This window comes from Littorina saxatilis, linkage group LG9 (genome assembly GCF_037325665.1).
Source record: "Littorina saxatilis isolate snail1 linkage group LG9, US_GU_Lsax_2.0, whole genome shotgun sequence".
Lineage (NCBI taxonomy): Eukaryota > Metazoa > Mollusca > Gastropoda > Littorinimorpha > Littorinidae > Littorina > Littorina saxatilis.
The window spans coordinates 59628342-59646836 of NC_090253.1; the positions used below are offsets into that span (position 1 = coordinate 59628342).

Sequence of the window (18495 nt, forward strand, 5' to 3'; positions counted from 1 at the left end):
CCACCAACCATTCTCCTAATCTGCCTTCAGCACCGCCCCATACCATATCCTCCATATTCTTCAATTAAAATGGTAAAATGATATTTGATATTAAAGTTGCAAATGCAAAGGGAGTGGACCATGCATTTTCTCCATGTTTGTGTTTCATTTGCATGTGTGTTCATTTGTCACTGACCGTCGCGATATAACCTTGAATGGTTGAAAAAGACGTTAAACACCAAATAAAGAAAGAAAGAATGTGTCACTGACTGTGAGTGAGTGTGTATGTGTATGTGTCCGCTTTCCTTTCAACTGCCTCTTGATGGAAGGGAATACAAACTAGTCAAAGGGGTCTTAAGGTGTGTGAATATGGTGGGTGGGTGATAATTGATTAAGCTGAACATCACTGGCGGCTAGAAAATCAGTGTGTGTTTGTGTGTGTGTAAATGTGTGTGTGTGTGTGTTTCAGTCTGCAAGACAAGATAATGTATGTAAATACAAGTATAATTGCAGTGAATACATGAAACGTGACAAAGCAATTTTCGCACAAACCCTCATTCTCAAAGTCGCTCAATCCCCTTGTTAAATTTGACACAAGAGTCATAACAGCTATATACAAACGTAACAAGTTCCATATGTTGCATGAGATTTTGACACAAACTTTAACGTGGAAAACAAACTTATTACCCAGCGCTGATTATGAAAAACCGTCTTGTTTCAAAACAATAGTTCCCTTACCATGCGTGTTATTTCGACACTTTCAGGCGATAAGATGAATGGGAAACGGGAAGCTACTCTCACTGGCTTTCGTTTCTGCAGACCAGACGATTTCCGTTCTCTGTCAAATACCATTTGGTGGTTCATAAATTGCTGATTTTATCACACAGTGTAAAGGTAGGTTATGTGCAAAGGATATTGCCTTCAGAAGGCTGGTAACTTGAACTGAAAACGTTCGGCATCAACTCACATTGACAACGAAAGTACGCAGAGATTTGGTACAAAGGCTGTCTTCTTCCATATTGTGACCACGGTCATTTAGGCTGACCATTATGTCACATGGACCTGTCGCTCCAGGTCTGACAGCTCTAGAGAGTAGAGTACAGGAGGTTGCGAGGCGATATGATCGAGACCTATAAAATAAATATTACATAATCTTTATGATGTACGCGCTACTAATTCACTACTCCTGTTACATGAGGGTTCGAGGTAATCTTGAACTTTAGCGTGTTAAATTCATAGATCATAATTCAGAGGCATTTAAGTCTCCAAATAGGGGAGGCACCCGATGTTCCCCCATGTCTATGTTCCCCCAGGTCTAATATGTTACGTCATATGTCGTGTCATGTCATGTCATATGACATGGCAAATGACATTTCTGTCCTGGGGGAACTTCGAAATTTCTAAAAATCTGAAATGGAGTAAACTCTGTGTGGAGTGTGTACTTTTCCCGCCAACAATGTCTCCAAACTGCCCGTCATTTTCCAAAAAGCGGTAGGCCTACAGGGCGCCTACAGAAGTTGCTGCATTCCGTTGCAATACACAACGGATCTATTCTTTTATTCAGCCTCTCTCTTGGCCTGTTTGTTTGCAGCTAGCCTACTGACAAAGCTTGGGTTTTCAGTGGAAGGAGCTGACTACTCTTTCTGCCAGTACATTATAGAGAGCCTTACTTGAACAGAAATTCAGGTTATAAGGGCTAGAAGCCCAAAACAGTCAATCTGAAGCTAGGCACTTCCACTTATTGCCAAGCGGCAAGCAAGCAGATTTCTCTGTTCAAAATGGATGAAGCGCGTCTTGTAAGAGGTGACAGAGGGGGGAATATTTTGATTTTCAGAAGCTTCCGTTTTCATAAACACCAGAACAGAGCTGATAATACTCATTGGCGCTGCTCGAACAAGAATTGTAGAGCAAAGTTGACTACCAATATATCGTCCTTGTCCGATTAAAACCTCGTAACTCGAGTTTTTACGAAATCTACTTTTTTACATCAATATAATCTACGATTTTTTTTCTATTTTTTGGTTATTGTGGTGAAAGCCTAAGATCGCTGGAAGTCAGTTAAAAATGGGTATAAAAATACCTCGTATATCATTTTGGCAAAACCGCGAACCAAAATTACACGTAACTTGAGTTACGAGCTTTTTTTTGTTCGCGTGTTTTTCAGTTTTGGCCGATGCAAACCTCGTATGTCGACTAACAAGTTTTCTAATATCTAAACACGGCGGTAAATGAACTGTTTTCGTTAGATACGAGGTTACGGTAACATGTCCGTATGCTCAGAGTTTAGTTAAAATTAAATATTAGAGTCATTAATGAAGCTAGAAGTGCCCACATTACGTATTGTGTAGTAAAATGACACTCTACGACATCAGCTATTGTTCAAATGATTTTTTTGTTAGTATTTTCCTTTGCTAAGTACAAAAGCATAACTACAAAGAGAGATTAAGCAGTTAAAGTATTCTGAAATATCTTTTAACTATGTAACAGTTCAGTCCTGAACTTCTGATCTTATTTGTTAGCTGAAGATGTACAGGTATGCATATATGTCACGTACTGAAGTAATGTGTTATAGTGTCTGAATGCAGTCCGTCATGTCTGGCAGTGGGCCCTTCACACCTGAAAGCCAATTCTCTTCGCTTGAAGATCTTACGTTGGTGTGCTGTGTGTGCCTGAATAAAAGTTCTATACCATGGGATTTCGAAACGGAACTTATCATAGATGACATCACTGTTCGTATGGACTCTGATTGTGTTTCGTGGGTGTACTGTGTCCATTATCATGGTCAGTTTCATGTGGACTGCATTGACCCAGTAACTGTAAAGCATGACAAAAACTGTATCTGCTCGACTTGTTTGCATTAGGAGTCATGTTTGCTTTGTCTGGTGCAAGCTCCGCATGAGCGAGCAGGAGTCAATTGATGGTGCAGATTTCGCTTGGAAACAAAGTCACTATCTTCCAGGAGTAATGGAAGTAGTGAAGCAAACCAAACATTGTGATTCACCAACCCCAAAAACTATGAATGCAACGTTTGCTGTGAATCCAAGTACGGAAGCATCCCATAGCATGTGTACCAGATGCACATTCAACGCAAAGACGAAGCTTGCAAATAACAGAACATTGACAAGAGGGTTGCTAAAGAGAATGGTGATGTCCAAGTTTTCACCATGTATCTGCAGGTCGACTTGTTGACCCTATGTATATAAGCAAATGACAAATACTTCAAGGCCAAGCTGTGCTTCCACTACTGTCTTCACATTGTACAACTTGAGTGACACAGAGGTTACTTGCTACTTTTAGGATGAGTCAAAAAAGAGAAGTCAAAAGCAACAGTTGGCGAAACAACCAAGGCAATCATTATCTACAATGACGGCTGTGGGTACCAGAACCGCAGTTTAATAGTCTAGGGAAACGCCCATCTGTACTTTGCAGTCAGTCAAGGAAAAGTCGTTTTCCAAAAGTTTCCTGAGAAAGGTCATACCTGGATGAAAGTAGACTCTGTACACCCAGCTATCAAAAACAAACTAAGGAGAAGGCAGATAGTCTGGCCTGCCGAATACGTGGAAGTCATCACCTCTGCAAGAAAAAGGCAACCTTACAAAGTTGTCCAGGTAGCCCACACATTCTTCAAGGACTTTCTTGATCTCAGACACTTCTGGGGATCCATAATTGGTGGATATTCGCAGTCCGAAGTACCTGCCTGACGGTACTTGTCGATACAAGCTCATCTATTCTGAGGAGTGGTGGCCTTTTTCGCAAAGAAGGAGAGCACATGGTGAGCCCGATATCATCCCCCAGCTCTACTGAGTACGGCTGACCATCAAAGACATAAAGTGGCAGCATCTTCAGCATGTCAAGGAGGTTTTTCCAGTAGATTCATACCAATACTATAATGGTCTACCCCATGGTCGTTAAGCTCTGCATTCTCATGAGTGGTCATCCTGCATAACTACTAGCTGTTCAAGGACATTTAGACGACAATTGCACTCAAACTAAGATATCTCATTGTTTTCAAGGAATACCCTGTTTTCTGTGCATACAAAAAGGCTCTTGTATGGATGTTTACGCTTCCCTGCAAGCAAAGAATGTTATGTACTGATAAACTTCGGTTTACACTTGGTTTTGTTTGTGTGTTGATTGACAAGGTTGCAAGGAGACTGCAAGGACATTTTACACAAGAATGATTATACATCGGTTTGTACAATCAAAAAACAAATGAAAATTGTGACAAAAGAACGATTGTGTGTTTACTGCGTATTAAACATTGTTTTTGTCTTTTTTGTTCTTTGGCTATGTTATAAAACCTTGTAAGTCTTCAAGTTTGGTCGGGTTTTAAAAAAGAAAAACTCGTATCTTGCAATTTTGTTGAATATCGTGCGTTTTAATTGTGACCAACACTATTTAATTACACACAGTAAGTTGTTTGTGTTTGTAGATCATGTGCAGAAAAAATTGGCTTATTTTGATAAGTTATTTTTTAAAGACGTTTTTTGTGTTTTTCTCGAAACGCTCAAAATCGATTTACGAGGTTTCAATCGGACAAGGACGATATATTGTCGAATTGGCGGACGGTGTGGAAAACAACATGGCTGAACATGACACGTGACAAGACACGTGTGGCATGACGTGAAATGACATATGGCATAACACATGACCTGACATAAATGACATATGGCATGACATGACATGACACATGGTATGACTGGAGGAACATAGACCTGGGGGAACATAGACATGCTCCAAATGTGTAGAACCTGCACTGTAATCATAACAAGTCATTTTAGATCCCGTTGAAGTTACGGAATGAACTGTACGAATCCATTTCGTTTACATGGGTCAAAGAAGGAACAATCCGTTTGAGCGGACAAGGTTTGTTTGTTTGCTTAACGCCCAGCCGACCACGAAGGGCCATATCAGGGCGGTGCTGCTTTGACATATAACGTGCGCCACACACAAGACAGAAGTCGCAGCACAGGCTTCATCAGTTCATGTCTCACCCAGTCACATTATTCTGACACCGGACCAACCAGTCCTAGCACTAACCCCATAATGCCAGACGCCAGGCGAAGCAGCCACTAGATTGCCAATTTTAAAGTCTTAGGTATGATCCGGCCGGGGTTCGAACCCACGACCTCCCGATCACTGGGCGGACGCCTTACCACTAGGCCAACCGTGCCGGTGAGCGGACAAGGGAGACAACTCTTTCGTGTAAATGATGTCCCATGGTCGACAACGTACGCCATTTTCGGTGCATTTTTGTCGATTGAAAAACCAGGTTAATTAATTATGCTGCAGTTTGGAGCTCAATCCGTCAATTAATTTCACGACAAATGTTCTTTGGCTTGCTTACATGGACTTGTATCAAATATAAGTAAAGAATGTCACTGGATTCTGAGCTATGAATTTAACACGCTAAAGTTCAAGATTACAGGGTTCAAGCACAAGAGGTCATGATTTTAAATTAACACCAAACAAAAAAATGTTAAAACTAACCTGTATGCAAACTTCTTCACTAATCGTGTAGTAAATAACTGGAACAATTTGCCACCCAACATTGTGTCAGCAGGAACACTAAACACGTTAAAAAACTTACATGACAAGCACTGTAGACAATTTGTGTTCTCTACAAACTTAAACTCAATTGAGACCGGCACGGTTGGCCTAGTGGTAAGGCGTCCGCCCCGTGATCGGGAGGTTGTGGGTTCGAACCCCAGCCGGGTCATACCTAAGACTTTAAAATTAGCAATCTAGTGGCTGCTCCGCCTGGCGTCTGGCATTATGGGGTTAGTGCTAGGACTGGTTGGTCCGGTGTCAGAATAATGTGACTGGGTGAGACATAAAGCCTGTGCTACGACTTCTGTCTTGTGTGTGGCGCACGTTATATGTCAAAGCAGCACCGCCCTGATATGGCCCTTTGTGGTCGGCTGGGCATTAAGCTAACAAACAAACAAACAAAACTCAATTGAGATCGTGCTAGAACGTTCGCAGCGCATAAATAAAAAGAACGATATTTCGAATCACTAGTTGAAATATATAGCATGCAAAAGGCTGAAAAGCCTATCAGGCGGCTTATGTTATGTTATGTTAGGTTTGTTTTCCGGCCTGGGACCCGTAACACTTTCCTAGCCTCGAGATTTGGCGAGTATAGCTATGAAGTAGCCTTTATTGGGGAGCTCATGTGGCTATGAAGCACACCGGTAGGTGTATGCCTGCCCTGCGTTTCTTTGCGCGAACGCGAACGTTATATGTCAAAGCAGCACCGCCCTGATATGGCCCTTTGTGGTCGGCTGGGCATTAAGCTAACAAACAAACAAACAAAACTCAATTGAGATCGTGCTAGAACGTTCGCAGCGCATAAATAAAAAGAACGATATTTCGAATCACTAGTTGAAATATATAGCATGCAAAAGGCTGAAAAGCCTATCAGGCGGCTTATGTTATGTTATGTTAGGTTTGTTTTCCGGCCTGGGACCCGTAACACTTTCCTAGCCTCATAAATAAAAAGAACGATATTTCGAATCACTAGTTGAAATATATAGCATGCAAAAGGCTGAAAAGCCTATCAGGCGGCTTATGTTATGTTATGTTAGGTTTGTTTTCCGGCCTGGGACCCGTAACACTTTCCTAGCCTCGAGATTTGGCGAGTATAGCTATGAAGTAGCCTTTATTGGGGAGCTCATGTGGCTATGAAGCACACCGGTAGGTGTATGCCTGCCCTGCGTTTCTTTGCGCGAACGCGAACGTTATATGTCAAAGCAGCTAGCCTCGAGATTTGGCGAGTATAGCTATGAAGTAGCCTTTATTGGGGAGCTCATGTGGCTATGAAGCACACCGGTAGGTGTATGCCTGCCCTGCGTTTCTTTGCGCGAACGCGAACGTTATATGTCAAAGCAGCACCGCCCTGATATGGCCCTTTGTGGTCGGCTGGGCATTAAGCTAACAAACAAACAAACAAAACTCAATTGAGATCGTGCTAGAACGTTCGCAGCGCATAAATAAAAAGAACGATATTTCGAATCACTAGTTGAAATATATAGCATGCAAAAGGCTGAAAAGCCTATCAGGCGGCTTATGTTATGTTATGTTAGGTTTGTTTTCCGGCCTGGGACCCGTAACACTTTCCTAGCCTCGAGATTTGGCGAGTATAGCTATGAAGTAGCCTTTATTGGGGAGCTCATGTGGCTATGAAGCACACCGGTAGGTGTATGCCTGCCCTGCGTTTCTTTGCGCGAACGCTGGTTACTTTCTTTGCCTTAAGTTGTTAGCGGTTTCAAGATGGCGATCGAATTTGACAGACGAAACAGGCGTTGATTATTAGCTTAGAGGAGGAATTTGTGTGTCGCTCACAGCGCCCGCATTGAACACCAGCAGGGGCTCACATCCATGAGAGGTGGCATAGGACAAATGTCGTGGACAATGCAAAAGTGATAGGACATTTGTCCTGAACAAAAATAAATCAATAGGACTTTTTTTTCGCAACAAAACGTACATTTAATTAAACTTGACTAGTTTCTTGTCACAAAGGTAACAGAACAAATAAAATAATTTTCTTGGCTGCTCAGAGGCCTGAGGGAGCTCAGTTTCAGTGGTACTAGCTGCTGATGAGGGCAGAGATTTGAAGGACAAACGCTTCTGGCATTTTTTTGGCCCCAATTTTCGTTTTGGCGTCATGTTACTTTTTCGGAGAAAAAAACCCGCAAAGGGAGGCAAATGTCAACCGGCTTGGAGCATTCAGAGTTGCGACTCTTGGAAGCTCTTCTCTATAAAAAGCACATAACCTCTCTCCAAGGTTCGTCTGCTTGGAGAGACACATCGTTTCGCAAAACATTGATAAAATAGCAAATCAAACTACTGTAAATTGGAAAGTACTGTCAATGTCCAGATAAGATGAAAGCATAATCGGACAATGACCACTTTGTGACAAAAACAATAGGACACAATTATGTCCTCTTGCATGAAAAAAAGTATAGGACATTTGGAAAAAATATCCGTGTATGTCCGACGTGGATGTGAGCCCCTGCACCAGTTTTTCTTTCGCGCTGCAGTAAATGTTTTCTGATGCACGACCTGTAAAACAGCAGGCCACTTTTTCCAGTAGTCGTCACTGAAATGTCTAACATACGCAGGTGTGTTACTGAATTAACAGGCCTGAAAGTAGCGAGTATTTTACTCTCCTTGGTGAGTAGAAACATGTAACTGGCGAGTGGAAATGTTCATCTACTTGCCAAATGCGAGTAAAGCTGCTGAAACAAATTGTTGGTTTGGCTAGAACAGTTTGCTCTCTGGCTAGTACATTTTCAGAAGCACTAGCCGAAGGCCGAGTGCACCATTCTTCTTCTTCCATTTAACGCCCAGGGTCAACGTTCTGACTATTAGTGGCGCTTTGGAGGGTTGCGGAAGAAAAATAAAATTTGCAGGGAGAGGGGGGTGGGGGGGGGGGGGGGGGCAGGACCACACAGCATTTTCAAGTCTCGGGCTAGGCCAAGCCGGCGGCCAGAGCGGTTGCAGGGGTTAAACCCCTGCCGGTGCTGCCCTAGCCTTCATCGACCCTACTTACTGGTGGCCTAGGGCAGGGTACAGGGTTTTGTTTACAGGTGCTGGCAGTGGTGGGATGCGCTGGAGGTGAAGGCGGCTGCTGTCGCCGCGCTGACAATCTCCTCTGGTAGCTCATTCCACTCCCTGATGGTTCTGGGGAGGAAGCTGTTCAGTCTCGTATCGGTCTTGCTTGGGATCCTGTTGAAGGCTCTGGTGTTTGTTCTTGAGCTTCTTCTTGATCTGCTGGGAAGGTGTTGGAGCTCGTCGCAGTTGACCTTGACGAGATTATTGGTAATCTTGTACAGCATACACAGTCTGGACGTCCGTCTGCGTTGCTCAAGAGAGGGCCACTGGAGGGTCTGCAGCATCTCTCCGACACTTGAGGTGTTGCGATGTCGGTGGAGAACGTAGCGTGCTGCCCTGCGCTGTACGGCTTCGATCTTGGCGATGTTCTTCTGCGAGGAGGGGTCCCAGGCTGTGCATGCGTACTCCAGCAAAGGTCGCACTAGGGACTTGTAGGCCAGTTCTTTGGTGTGGACTGCTCCTATCTTGAGGTTCCTGCGAAGGAATCCAAGAGTCTGGTTGGCCTTCTTCACGATGGTGTCGATGTGAATATCCCACTTCAGATCTGCTTGCACTGTCACTCCAAGGTATTTCGCGGAGGTGACATTCTCGAGGGCGTGTCCGTGCAGCGTATACTGGTGTGCGGAGGTCTTCTTCTTCTTACTGACTGTGAGGACACTGCATTTGTCGGGGTGGAAGGTCATGTCCTATTGTGACTCCCACTCTTCTAGTCGTTGTAGGTCGGACTGGAGGGCAGCATGATCGCTGGCGGCAGCGATGAGCCTGTAGACGATGGTGTCGTCGGCGTCGAGTCGTGGAGGACACCCGCGCAGCCAAGTCATTAATGTAGATCAGAAATAGACAAGGTCCGAGGACTGATCCTTGTGGTACGCCTGACTTGACCGGGATGTTGGTTGACCTTGACCCTTCCACGACGACTGCTTGGCTCCGTCCGTGTAGGAAACTGGAAATCCAGGAGTTGGTGGAGTTTCTGATGCCGTAGTGATGGAGCTTATGGACTAGCAGGGAATGGTTCACCTTGTCGAATGCCTTGGCAAAGTCCATCACCACGACATCTGTCTGGCCGTTCCTATCCAGGTTGGCTGCCAGCTCGTTGATAAGCTCTAACAGCTGGGTCTCGCATGTTGCTCCTTCACTGGAGTCCTTCCAAACTGGTCTGGGTCGTACCCACGGACTTGCCTCGCTGACACAGTAACCCTGCAGCTCTTCGTGTAAATAGTTTTATACTTTTAACCATCTTCTCGGAGTTATTGGGTCACCCACCACCAGTAACCACTTACTCAGTACTCCGCCGCTGGACTACAGACGTTCGGATGAACCCAGTCCATACCAAGAAAGAAGAAGAAGAAGAGCGTTGTTTCCTGAAGCCATTTGTTGGACTTTCAGGGCTGATTAAACATTGTTTTGCTAGGGGGTCTGCAAGCAGAGCAGCATCCATTCTTTCATTATTGAGTTGTCATACCTGTCAAGTCCTACGCATTCTGCGTAATTCTTACGGTTTTTCGGTGTTTTTTGGGTCCTACGTCGTAAACCTCAAACCATACGCATTTTCAGCATTTAAAAAAAAAAAAAAAAAAAAAATTTTTTTTTTTTTTTTTTTTTTTGCTGGCATGGACTGCCGTTCATTCATTTCTGAGGAGGAGCTTGCACCAGTCAAACAACAGAAGTTCTGGCATGATGTGCGCCAGTTCTACGTGGCCTGTGTGAGGAAAATGTTGAATAAATTTCCATTTGGCAGTGAAACCCTGCAACACCTTCAAGTGCTGGATCACAGTCTGGGAGCTGACAAACTGACTGCCTTCTTACAGGGTCAGAATTAACTCTGATGCATGCTGCCATGATTTTAAGGTGACTGGCAGCATGATTGACAAAGCAAAGATTTGCACAGATGAATACAACAAAGAACATAAGTGACAAGTGACAAAAAAATGAACGAACAAGAGTGCAGTGTAAATGTATTACATGTAGTGGTAAATAAAGATCAGTTTGTGTAGAAAGGAATTTATGTGTTTTACTTTTAGTTTGCGAAAAACAATCTGATTGGTTTAGTGTGTATGCGTGAGAAGTTGAATTTGTGCGTTTAACCACATCCTGATCCACGCATTAACTATGGTTTTTGATCCCCAACTATGGTTTCTTATGCCATTTACTATGGTCAGAGGCCAAAAATACTTGACAGGTATGAGTTGTTCAAATTCCCACCCCTCTCTAACTCCACCCACTCTCCCCTGCGGGCGGTCCATCAAATGTGAAAGTAAAAGGTGAGGTGGGGACAGCCGTTGGCCACTAGATTTGCAAGCACTACTGACTTCCGAATACCACACCTTTTCGTGATATTCTGCATGACTTAAGAGGGGCGCATCCTGGGTGTGCTGGGTAATTACGACCTTTGACACTCACTAGTAAGGAGATCTAAGTTGTTATTGACCCTTTGTTGGTAGGTCGGGCGTATGCTCCCCAGCATGTCGTAAGAGGCGACTTACGGATTCTGTTTCTCCTTTTACCCTTGTTAAGTGTTTCTTGTATAGAATATAGTCAATGTTTGTAAAGATTTTAGTCAAGCAGTATGTAAGAAATGTTAAGTCCTATGTACTGGAAACTTGCTTTCTCCCAGTAAGGTTATATATTGTACTACGTTGCAAGCCCCTGGAGCAATTTTTTGATTAGTGCTTTTGTGAACAAGAAACAATTAACAAGTGGCTCTATCCCATCTCCCCCCCTTTCCCCGTCGCGATATAACCTTCGTGGTTGAAAACGACGTTAAACACCAAATACAGAAAGAAAGGTCGGGCGTCGGAAAAAAGAAGGGTGTCACCATTTGGAGGTTAGTTGCAGTGTAACTGTCGTCCATGGCGAGAAAATCAGTCGGCAAGCGGAGTGGGTTGTTTTTAGGAGGGGTCTTTATTGGAGGTTATATATTATTGAGTCACTTGAGAAAATGTGACTCTATGTAATCGGTCAGTGTTAGTCTGTCCGGCCGGCCGTCCGGCCGGCCGGCCGTCCGTAGACACCACCTTAACGTTGGACTTTTCTCGGAAACTATCAAAGCGATCGGGCTCATATTTTGTTTAGTCGTGACCTCCAATGACCTCTACACTTTAACGATGGTTTCGTTGACCTTTGACCTTTTTCAAGGTCACAGGTCAGCGTCAAAGGAAAAATTAGACATTTTATATCTTTGACAAAGTTTATCGGATGTGATTGAAACTTTGTAGGATTATTCTTTACATCAAAGTATTTACATCTGTAGCCTTTTACGAACGTTATCAGAAAAACAAGGGAGATAACTAGCCTTTTCTGTTCGGCAACACACAACTTAACGTTGGGCTTTTCTCGGAAACTATAAAAGTGACCGGGCTCAAATTTTATGTGAACGTGACTCATTGTGTTGTGAATAGCAATTTCTTCCTGTCCATCTGATGCCTCATATAATATTCAGAACTGCGAAAGTGACTCGATCGAGCGTTTGCTCTTCTTGTATATGTATATATACATCTGCTGTATTTGAATTAAAAATGAGCAAACAAGTTAAACAAAATAAATAAATAATAAAAAGATACTTTTTATGAAAATTATTAATTAGGTATACAGTGTTTGCTTCCGTCTGTAATACCACAGAGTGCGTATTGTCTCGGTGACAGGCGTTGATACTTTTATAATTATATTCCTTTAGATTTTGATTGTTACTCCTCTCCCCTTGCAGTGACATGACAGTGGTGACGTGAAAGGATGGAGGAAGCCGACAAAGCAGTGTACACAGAGGTCAAGGTTGAGATCAACATTGCTGAGGAACCTGTACCTCTGTATCTGACTGACCTTTGTACAGGAGGTGAGGGATTGTGTGGTTTTGCCTTTTCAAGCATCCTTTCCTGTGAAAGTGCTATACATTATGCTACTGCGCTATAATAGCTTGTCACTTCAAATGATAAGCGATCAGGCCATGGGTAATCGGCAAATGAAGCTATTGCTGTGAAATGCATTGCATTCAATTTTATTCTGTGAGTTCAACAGATTGACGAAATGTATACATTTTGATTCATGCGACTTGTTTTTAATTGGTCGTAACATGTTTAGCTTAACACATTTGAGTTTTGACCAAAAAAAAGACATTAACAAGAAGTCTGATGGTATTACCTTGCAAAAGATCAGACACAAAAATGTTCATATAAGTTCATTTGTCTGTATAGTCAAGCTGCGGGTCTAGCAGATGAATTTTTTCTATTTTTTTAACAAACCAAAGCAACGTTTTTACATTGCTTAAGAAGAAAAGTTCTTGAAGACGATAGGTACAATCTTGTGTTTGAAGGGTTAAGTGCTACATGTATAGGCTGTCCTGAAAGTACTTAGAAACTCATATTATTGCCCAGCTCATTGTATATTTGATCACGCCATTGTTTCGGATGATCCTTTCAGAGCCGCGATACACTTTTATAATCTGTGGAAATATCTGTCAAACACGTGGCGCGAGTGTTTTTGCAGATACTCTCTGTGACCCTCGCTAGCTCTCAGACAGCAGCATCCGGGCTCTCTGGAATATCGGGTTCCTCCAAGCTTTTTCTTCACATCATGTAAAAACGGGAAAACATCGTAAGGGTTCAATTCAGGAAACTATAGTGACGGAACATCAGGCAGACACCCTAAGCTGTCAGAAATTTGATTGATTTGGAAGCTGAGACAAACAATCCACACATGCTCCTTGTCAACGTGTTTCAGACAAATCCCTCGTTATGCACCCTTCGAGACGTACCCCTTTTGTACACTAGAAAGAGCATGTACACCCACTGTCTGCAACGCTTGTATACCTGTAGATATTTGTCCCAGATACCATTTTCTGATTTAGGGTGCCGTTTCAATTTTCTATGTGTCGTTTACATCCGCGTCTGTGATTGGGCATCATCTCACGTCAAATTTTCAACGGCAGCAACGCTTGTTGCAGTAACAGCATTCAATTGTTAGTCTGGGTGGTTGTCATTTTTGGAGATCTGTGTTCCCGATTTGCAATCATTCACATTGCACCAGTTGTAAGTACTCGCTTTGGAAGATTCATTAGTCCCAAAAGATTTACACAATGTGCAGTAAGTGTGAGAAACATAAGGATCCTTTGCGAGATTTTGTTACATCATGGCTCTAAACTCCCTTTTTTTGTAGCTCCATGACAGGCAAGTAAACATGGACGGGTACATTTTTTTAATGATACCACAAAAAATGGGCAAATTTTGACCCAAAACAAGCTTCAGAAAGGCACCCCACATACCTGTCAAGTTCCATTTCACTGCATTCCTTGGTTAGGTTCTGTCCTATGAGCGTAACAGTTTAGGAAGCACGAGAATTCACACGAAGATATAATATGACATAGACTAGAGTGTGGGTTCTTGGGGTTTAAATGTGAGGTGTATTTTTGTATTTATGTGTACAGAGCACAAACTTGTTTGTTGTATCAGTATCAGTACTCCTTGATTTGAGACTAATTGAATGATTTCATGACAACTGTGCGTCTGAAGATCCTTTTGCATCTTAATTTTTATGCAAGCTTGCATTTCAGGGACATCATGTTCTGTTTTGTGTGAACCGGCGAGGACTGCATGGAAAGTGCCAGCAGAAATTTTCAATTTGATATCTCTTTGTAGTTTGCTTTTCTCTTATACTTGTCTCTTTGTAGTTTTTTTTTTTCTCTTAATTTTCTCTTTGCAGTTTGCTTTTCTCTTAATTTTCTGTTTGTAGTTTACTTTTCTGTTAATTGTCTGTAGTTTGCTTTTCTGTTAGTATTGTCAGTTAAATGAACACAGTGTAGACAATACTCATAAGCATGGATCATTTATTTTTCAGTCATCAAAGATGTCAGAGCAGACAGAGCAGTCCCTGCCTGGACCCAGCACACGGCAGAAGGAGATGCTGTTGCCAACGGTCACAGTGATATCGTGGTGAAGACAGAGGCAGGGGAAGATCAGCCTGGTTTGCTCCATGATTTCAGCCATGAGACAAGCTGGACTGGGAAATGTTTGCCTGCACCCAATTCAGAGGGAAAGGAAGGATGGGGAACCCGGAAACCGGGAGAATCGGAACACAATGAATACCCTTCAGCACCTGAACTAAGTGTTGAAGACCTGAGGACAAGTGATAAGAACCCTGGAAGGCCACATGCTTGTCCATTGTGTCCTGCTAATTACAAGCGACCTTTTCACTTGAGGGAGCACATGTCAAAACACACAGGAGAGAAAGATTATGCATGTGAAAAATGTGATAAGACATTTCGTCTGCCCCAATATCTGAAGCAACACATGCTGACCCACTCAGGGCAAAGACCACATGCTTGTCCATTATGTCCTGCTACTTACAAGACCTCCGGGAAGTTGAAGGAACACATGATCAAACACACAGAAGAGAAAGATCATGCCTGTGCAAAGTGTGAAGAAAAATTCAGCACGCTCCAACATCTGAAGTCACACATGCAGCTCCACTCAGGGCAAAGACCTTATAAATGCCCTCACTGTGATGCCTCTTTCATGCAGCCAAGGACTTTGACACTACATTTACGGAAGGGACATCCCAAGCATAAATACTCATCAGCATCTGAATGGATCGTAGCTGTTGCTGACAGCGTTAGGACCATCGATAGGACCCTTGAAAAGCCATACTCTCGTCACCTGTGTACTGCTGTTGCCAACGATCACAGTGATATCGTGGTGAAGACAGAGGCAAGGGAAGATCAGCCTGGTTTGCTCCATGATTTCAGCCATGACACAACCTGGACTGGGAAATGTTTGCCTGCACCCAATTCAGAGGGAAAGGAAGGATGGGGAACCCGGAAACCGGAAGAATCAGAACACTGTGAATACCAGAAAGATTATGCATGTGAAAAATGTGATAAGACATTTCGTCTGCCCCAATATCTGAAGCAACACATGCTGACCCACTCAGGTCAAAGACCACATGCTTGTCCATTATGTCCTGCTACTTACAAGCACTCTGTGAATTTGAAGGACCACATGTTCAAACACACAGGAAAGAAAGATCATGCCTGTGAAAAATGTGATGACAAATTCAGCCTGCTCAAAAATTTGAGGCAACACATGAGGATCCACTCAGGGCAAAGACCTCATACATGCCCACACTGTGATGCTACTTTCATACAGCCAAGCAACTTGATGCGACATAAACGTAAGGGACATCCTACACTCTATGGTTACTCATCAGCAGCTGAATGGAACGTAGCTGTTGCTGACAGTGTTAGGACCCTTGAAAAGCCATACTCTTGTCACCTGTGTCCTGCTGCCTACAAGCTATCCCATCAGTTGAAGAAACACATGTTCAAACACACAGGAGAAAAAGCTCACGCCTGTGCAAAGTGTGATGACAAATTCAGCACGCTCCAACATCTGAAGTCACACATGCAGATCCACTCAGGGCAAAGACCTCATACATGTCCACACTGTGATGCTACTTTCATACACCCAAACAACTTGAGGCAACATAAACGTAAGGGACATCCTGCACTCTATCGGTACTCATCAGCAGCTGAAAGGATTGTAGCTGTTGCAAACAGCGTTAGGACCATAGACAGGACCCTTGATAAACCGTACACTTGTCACCTGTGTACTGCTGCCTACAAGAAATCCCACCATTTGAGGGAACACATGTTTAAACACACAGGAGAGAAAGCTCACGCCTGTGCAAAGTGTGATGAGGCTTTCAGTCTGCCCCAACATTTGAAACAACACCTGTTGTCCCACACAGGCCAAAGACCCTATAAATGCCAACACTGTGATGCTAGCTTTTTGCGGTCTTATTTTTTAACACGACATATACAAGTAGGACATCCTAAACTGAGTGATCAGCCCTCAGCGACTGAAGTGAGTGTTGGTGTTGAATCCAGCACATCTAGCTCAAACAGCAATCTAGACAGTCCTGCCACCGAGGTCAACACATGTCAGAATGAAGTGAGTTCTACTGAATGCAATTGGGCTGTTGTTGTCAAATTAGAGCCAGATATTGACATGTAAGTGTACAACATCCTTAACTAAGTGATCCCTCCTCAGCCACTGAATTGAGTGTTTGTGGTGAATCCTAAACATGGAGTGTAAACAGCAAGCCAAACAGTCCTGCCACTGAGGTCAACACATGTCAGACTGAAGTGGGTTTCAGTGGGTGTGTTGTCACTGTCAAGACAGAGCCTGCAATGACTGCTTCTGATGAAGACTGCGAGTCAGATTGTCCTGTCTTTTTCTGCTCAGAAGTAGGCCAAGGGATGAATTCCACTTCACAAGTCACTGAACAGACGCCCTCTGTGTCACTGCTACAAGCTAGAACTAATGTACACCAAGTGGGGTTCCTCAAGCAGTCTATTGTCAAAGCCTGAAGAACAAGAGGCGAAGCCTTCAAGGCTCACGTAAAAAATCAACAAACAGTAACACAAACTCAATCACTCCGTCACACATACACACACACACACACACAGTAAGCATAGGTGACACTAGATCTAGATCTGTCTGTCTGCATGTACCTACTTACAGAGACACGACTGCCAGATGGCCAGATTGACACCGCGCTTTCGACAGCGCTTCCTCGCGCAGACACTGGAAACACGCTGTGCAGATTATCCTGAAGGAAATCTCCTTTGGTATCTTCTTTATCTATTTTTCTGGAGCTACGAAACCGAACAATGTGAAATCGTCTTCTCCGAATCGGCGAACTGCAGCTCGGTGATAACTGTATCTATACCATAATCCTTCATTCGACCTAACCTTGACCCCTGACCTGGTCTACATACCACACACGACACAAACCAGTCACCTGTTTTTACCCCCCCCCCCCCCCCACCACCACCACCCGTTTTCTTTGGATACACACTTTAACTATATACGTGCCGACAAAATGTTGATCAGTACTTCAATAGGTTGAAGATGGTGCTTGAAAAATAACCAGGTAAAATGAGTATTTCGGTGTTCAGTCAAATGTTAAAGTTTCTACCACAGACATACATACATCCGCCCTGATATGGCCCTTCGTGGTCGGCTGGGCGTTAAACAAACAAACAAACAAACATACATACATACATACGCACGCACAGACAGACAAAAGTTAGCATCGCATAGGCTACACTTACGTGAGCCAAAAACTGAAAAAGAACAACATTGCTGTTGAGAGTGTGTTGAAGCTTTCAGTTTCACTGGCTGGGAGTGATATGGCCCTTCGTGGTCGGCTGGGCGTTAAGCAAACAAACAAACAAACAAACTAGCTGGGAGACCGGCGCAACACAGTGGCCCAGTGGTAAGGCGTCCGCCCAGTGAGCGGGAGGTCGTGGGTTCGAACCCCGGCCGGGTCATACCTAAGACTTTAAAATTGGCCATCTAGTGGCTGCTCCGCCTGGCGTCTGGCATTATGGGGCTAGTGCAAGGACTGGTTGCTCCGGTGTCAGAATAATGTGACTGGGTGAGACATTAAGCTTGTGCTGCGACTTCTGTCTTGTGTGTGGCGCACGTTAAATGTCAAAGCAGTGCCGCCCTGATATCACCCTTCGTGGTGGACTGGGCGTTAAGCAAACAAACAAACTACGTGTAGCTGGTTGAGCACATGTTAGCACAGATGGAGGGACACCACACATATCTGCACAATGTGACCCTGCCTCACCATAGACCAGTGATGTAAAGAATCCCATGTCAACACATGCTAGTAACAGACTGCATTACCTAATGTAAAGTGTGAGATGCTGAGTGCAGTCTTCCAAGTGAATTGAACTTCAAGCAACACGTGGTGACCCATGCAGTGCAACAACCTTGTAAATGCACACTGTGTGATGCTACTTTCAAGCACCTTGATCTTTTGACACAACGGAGTGAGAGTATAGACTTTGTGTTTACCTGTGAGCAGCTGAATTCTGTGAAAAGGAATCATTTGGGGGAC

The 18495-nt window shown here is 43.6% G+C and overlaps 1 protein-coding gene and 1 long non-coding RNA gene across 2 annotated transcripts in view; both read left to right on the forward strand.

The window, feature by feature from the left end:
• Nucleotides 1–18495, forward strand: part of LOC138976650 (uncharacterized) — a 37204-nt gene that overhangs the window by 5389 nt on the left and 13320 nt on the right. The window lies entirely within an intron of this gene.
• On the forward strand, nt 377–17402 carry LOC138976645 (zinc finger protein 665-like). Its single transcript, XM_070349519.1, has 3 exons — nt 377–873; nt 12299–12424; nt 14422–17402. Exons 2-3 carry the CDS (start codon nt 12325–12327, stop codon nt 16593–16595), a joined length of 2274 nt encoding a protein of 757 aa, XP_070205620.1. The 5' UTR covers nt 377–873; nt 12299–12324; the 3' UTR covers nt 16596–17402.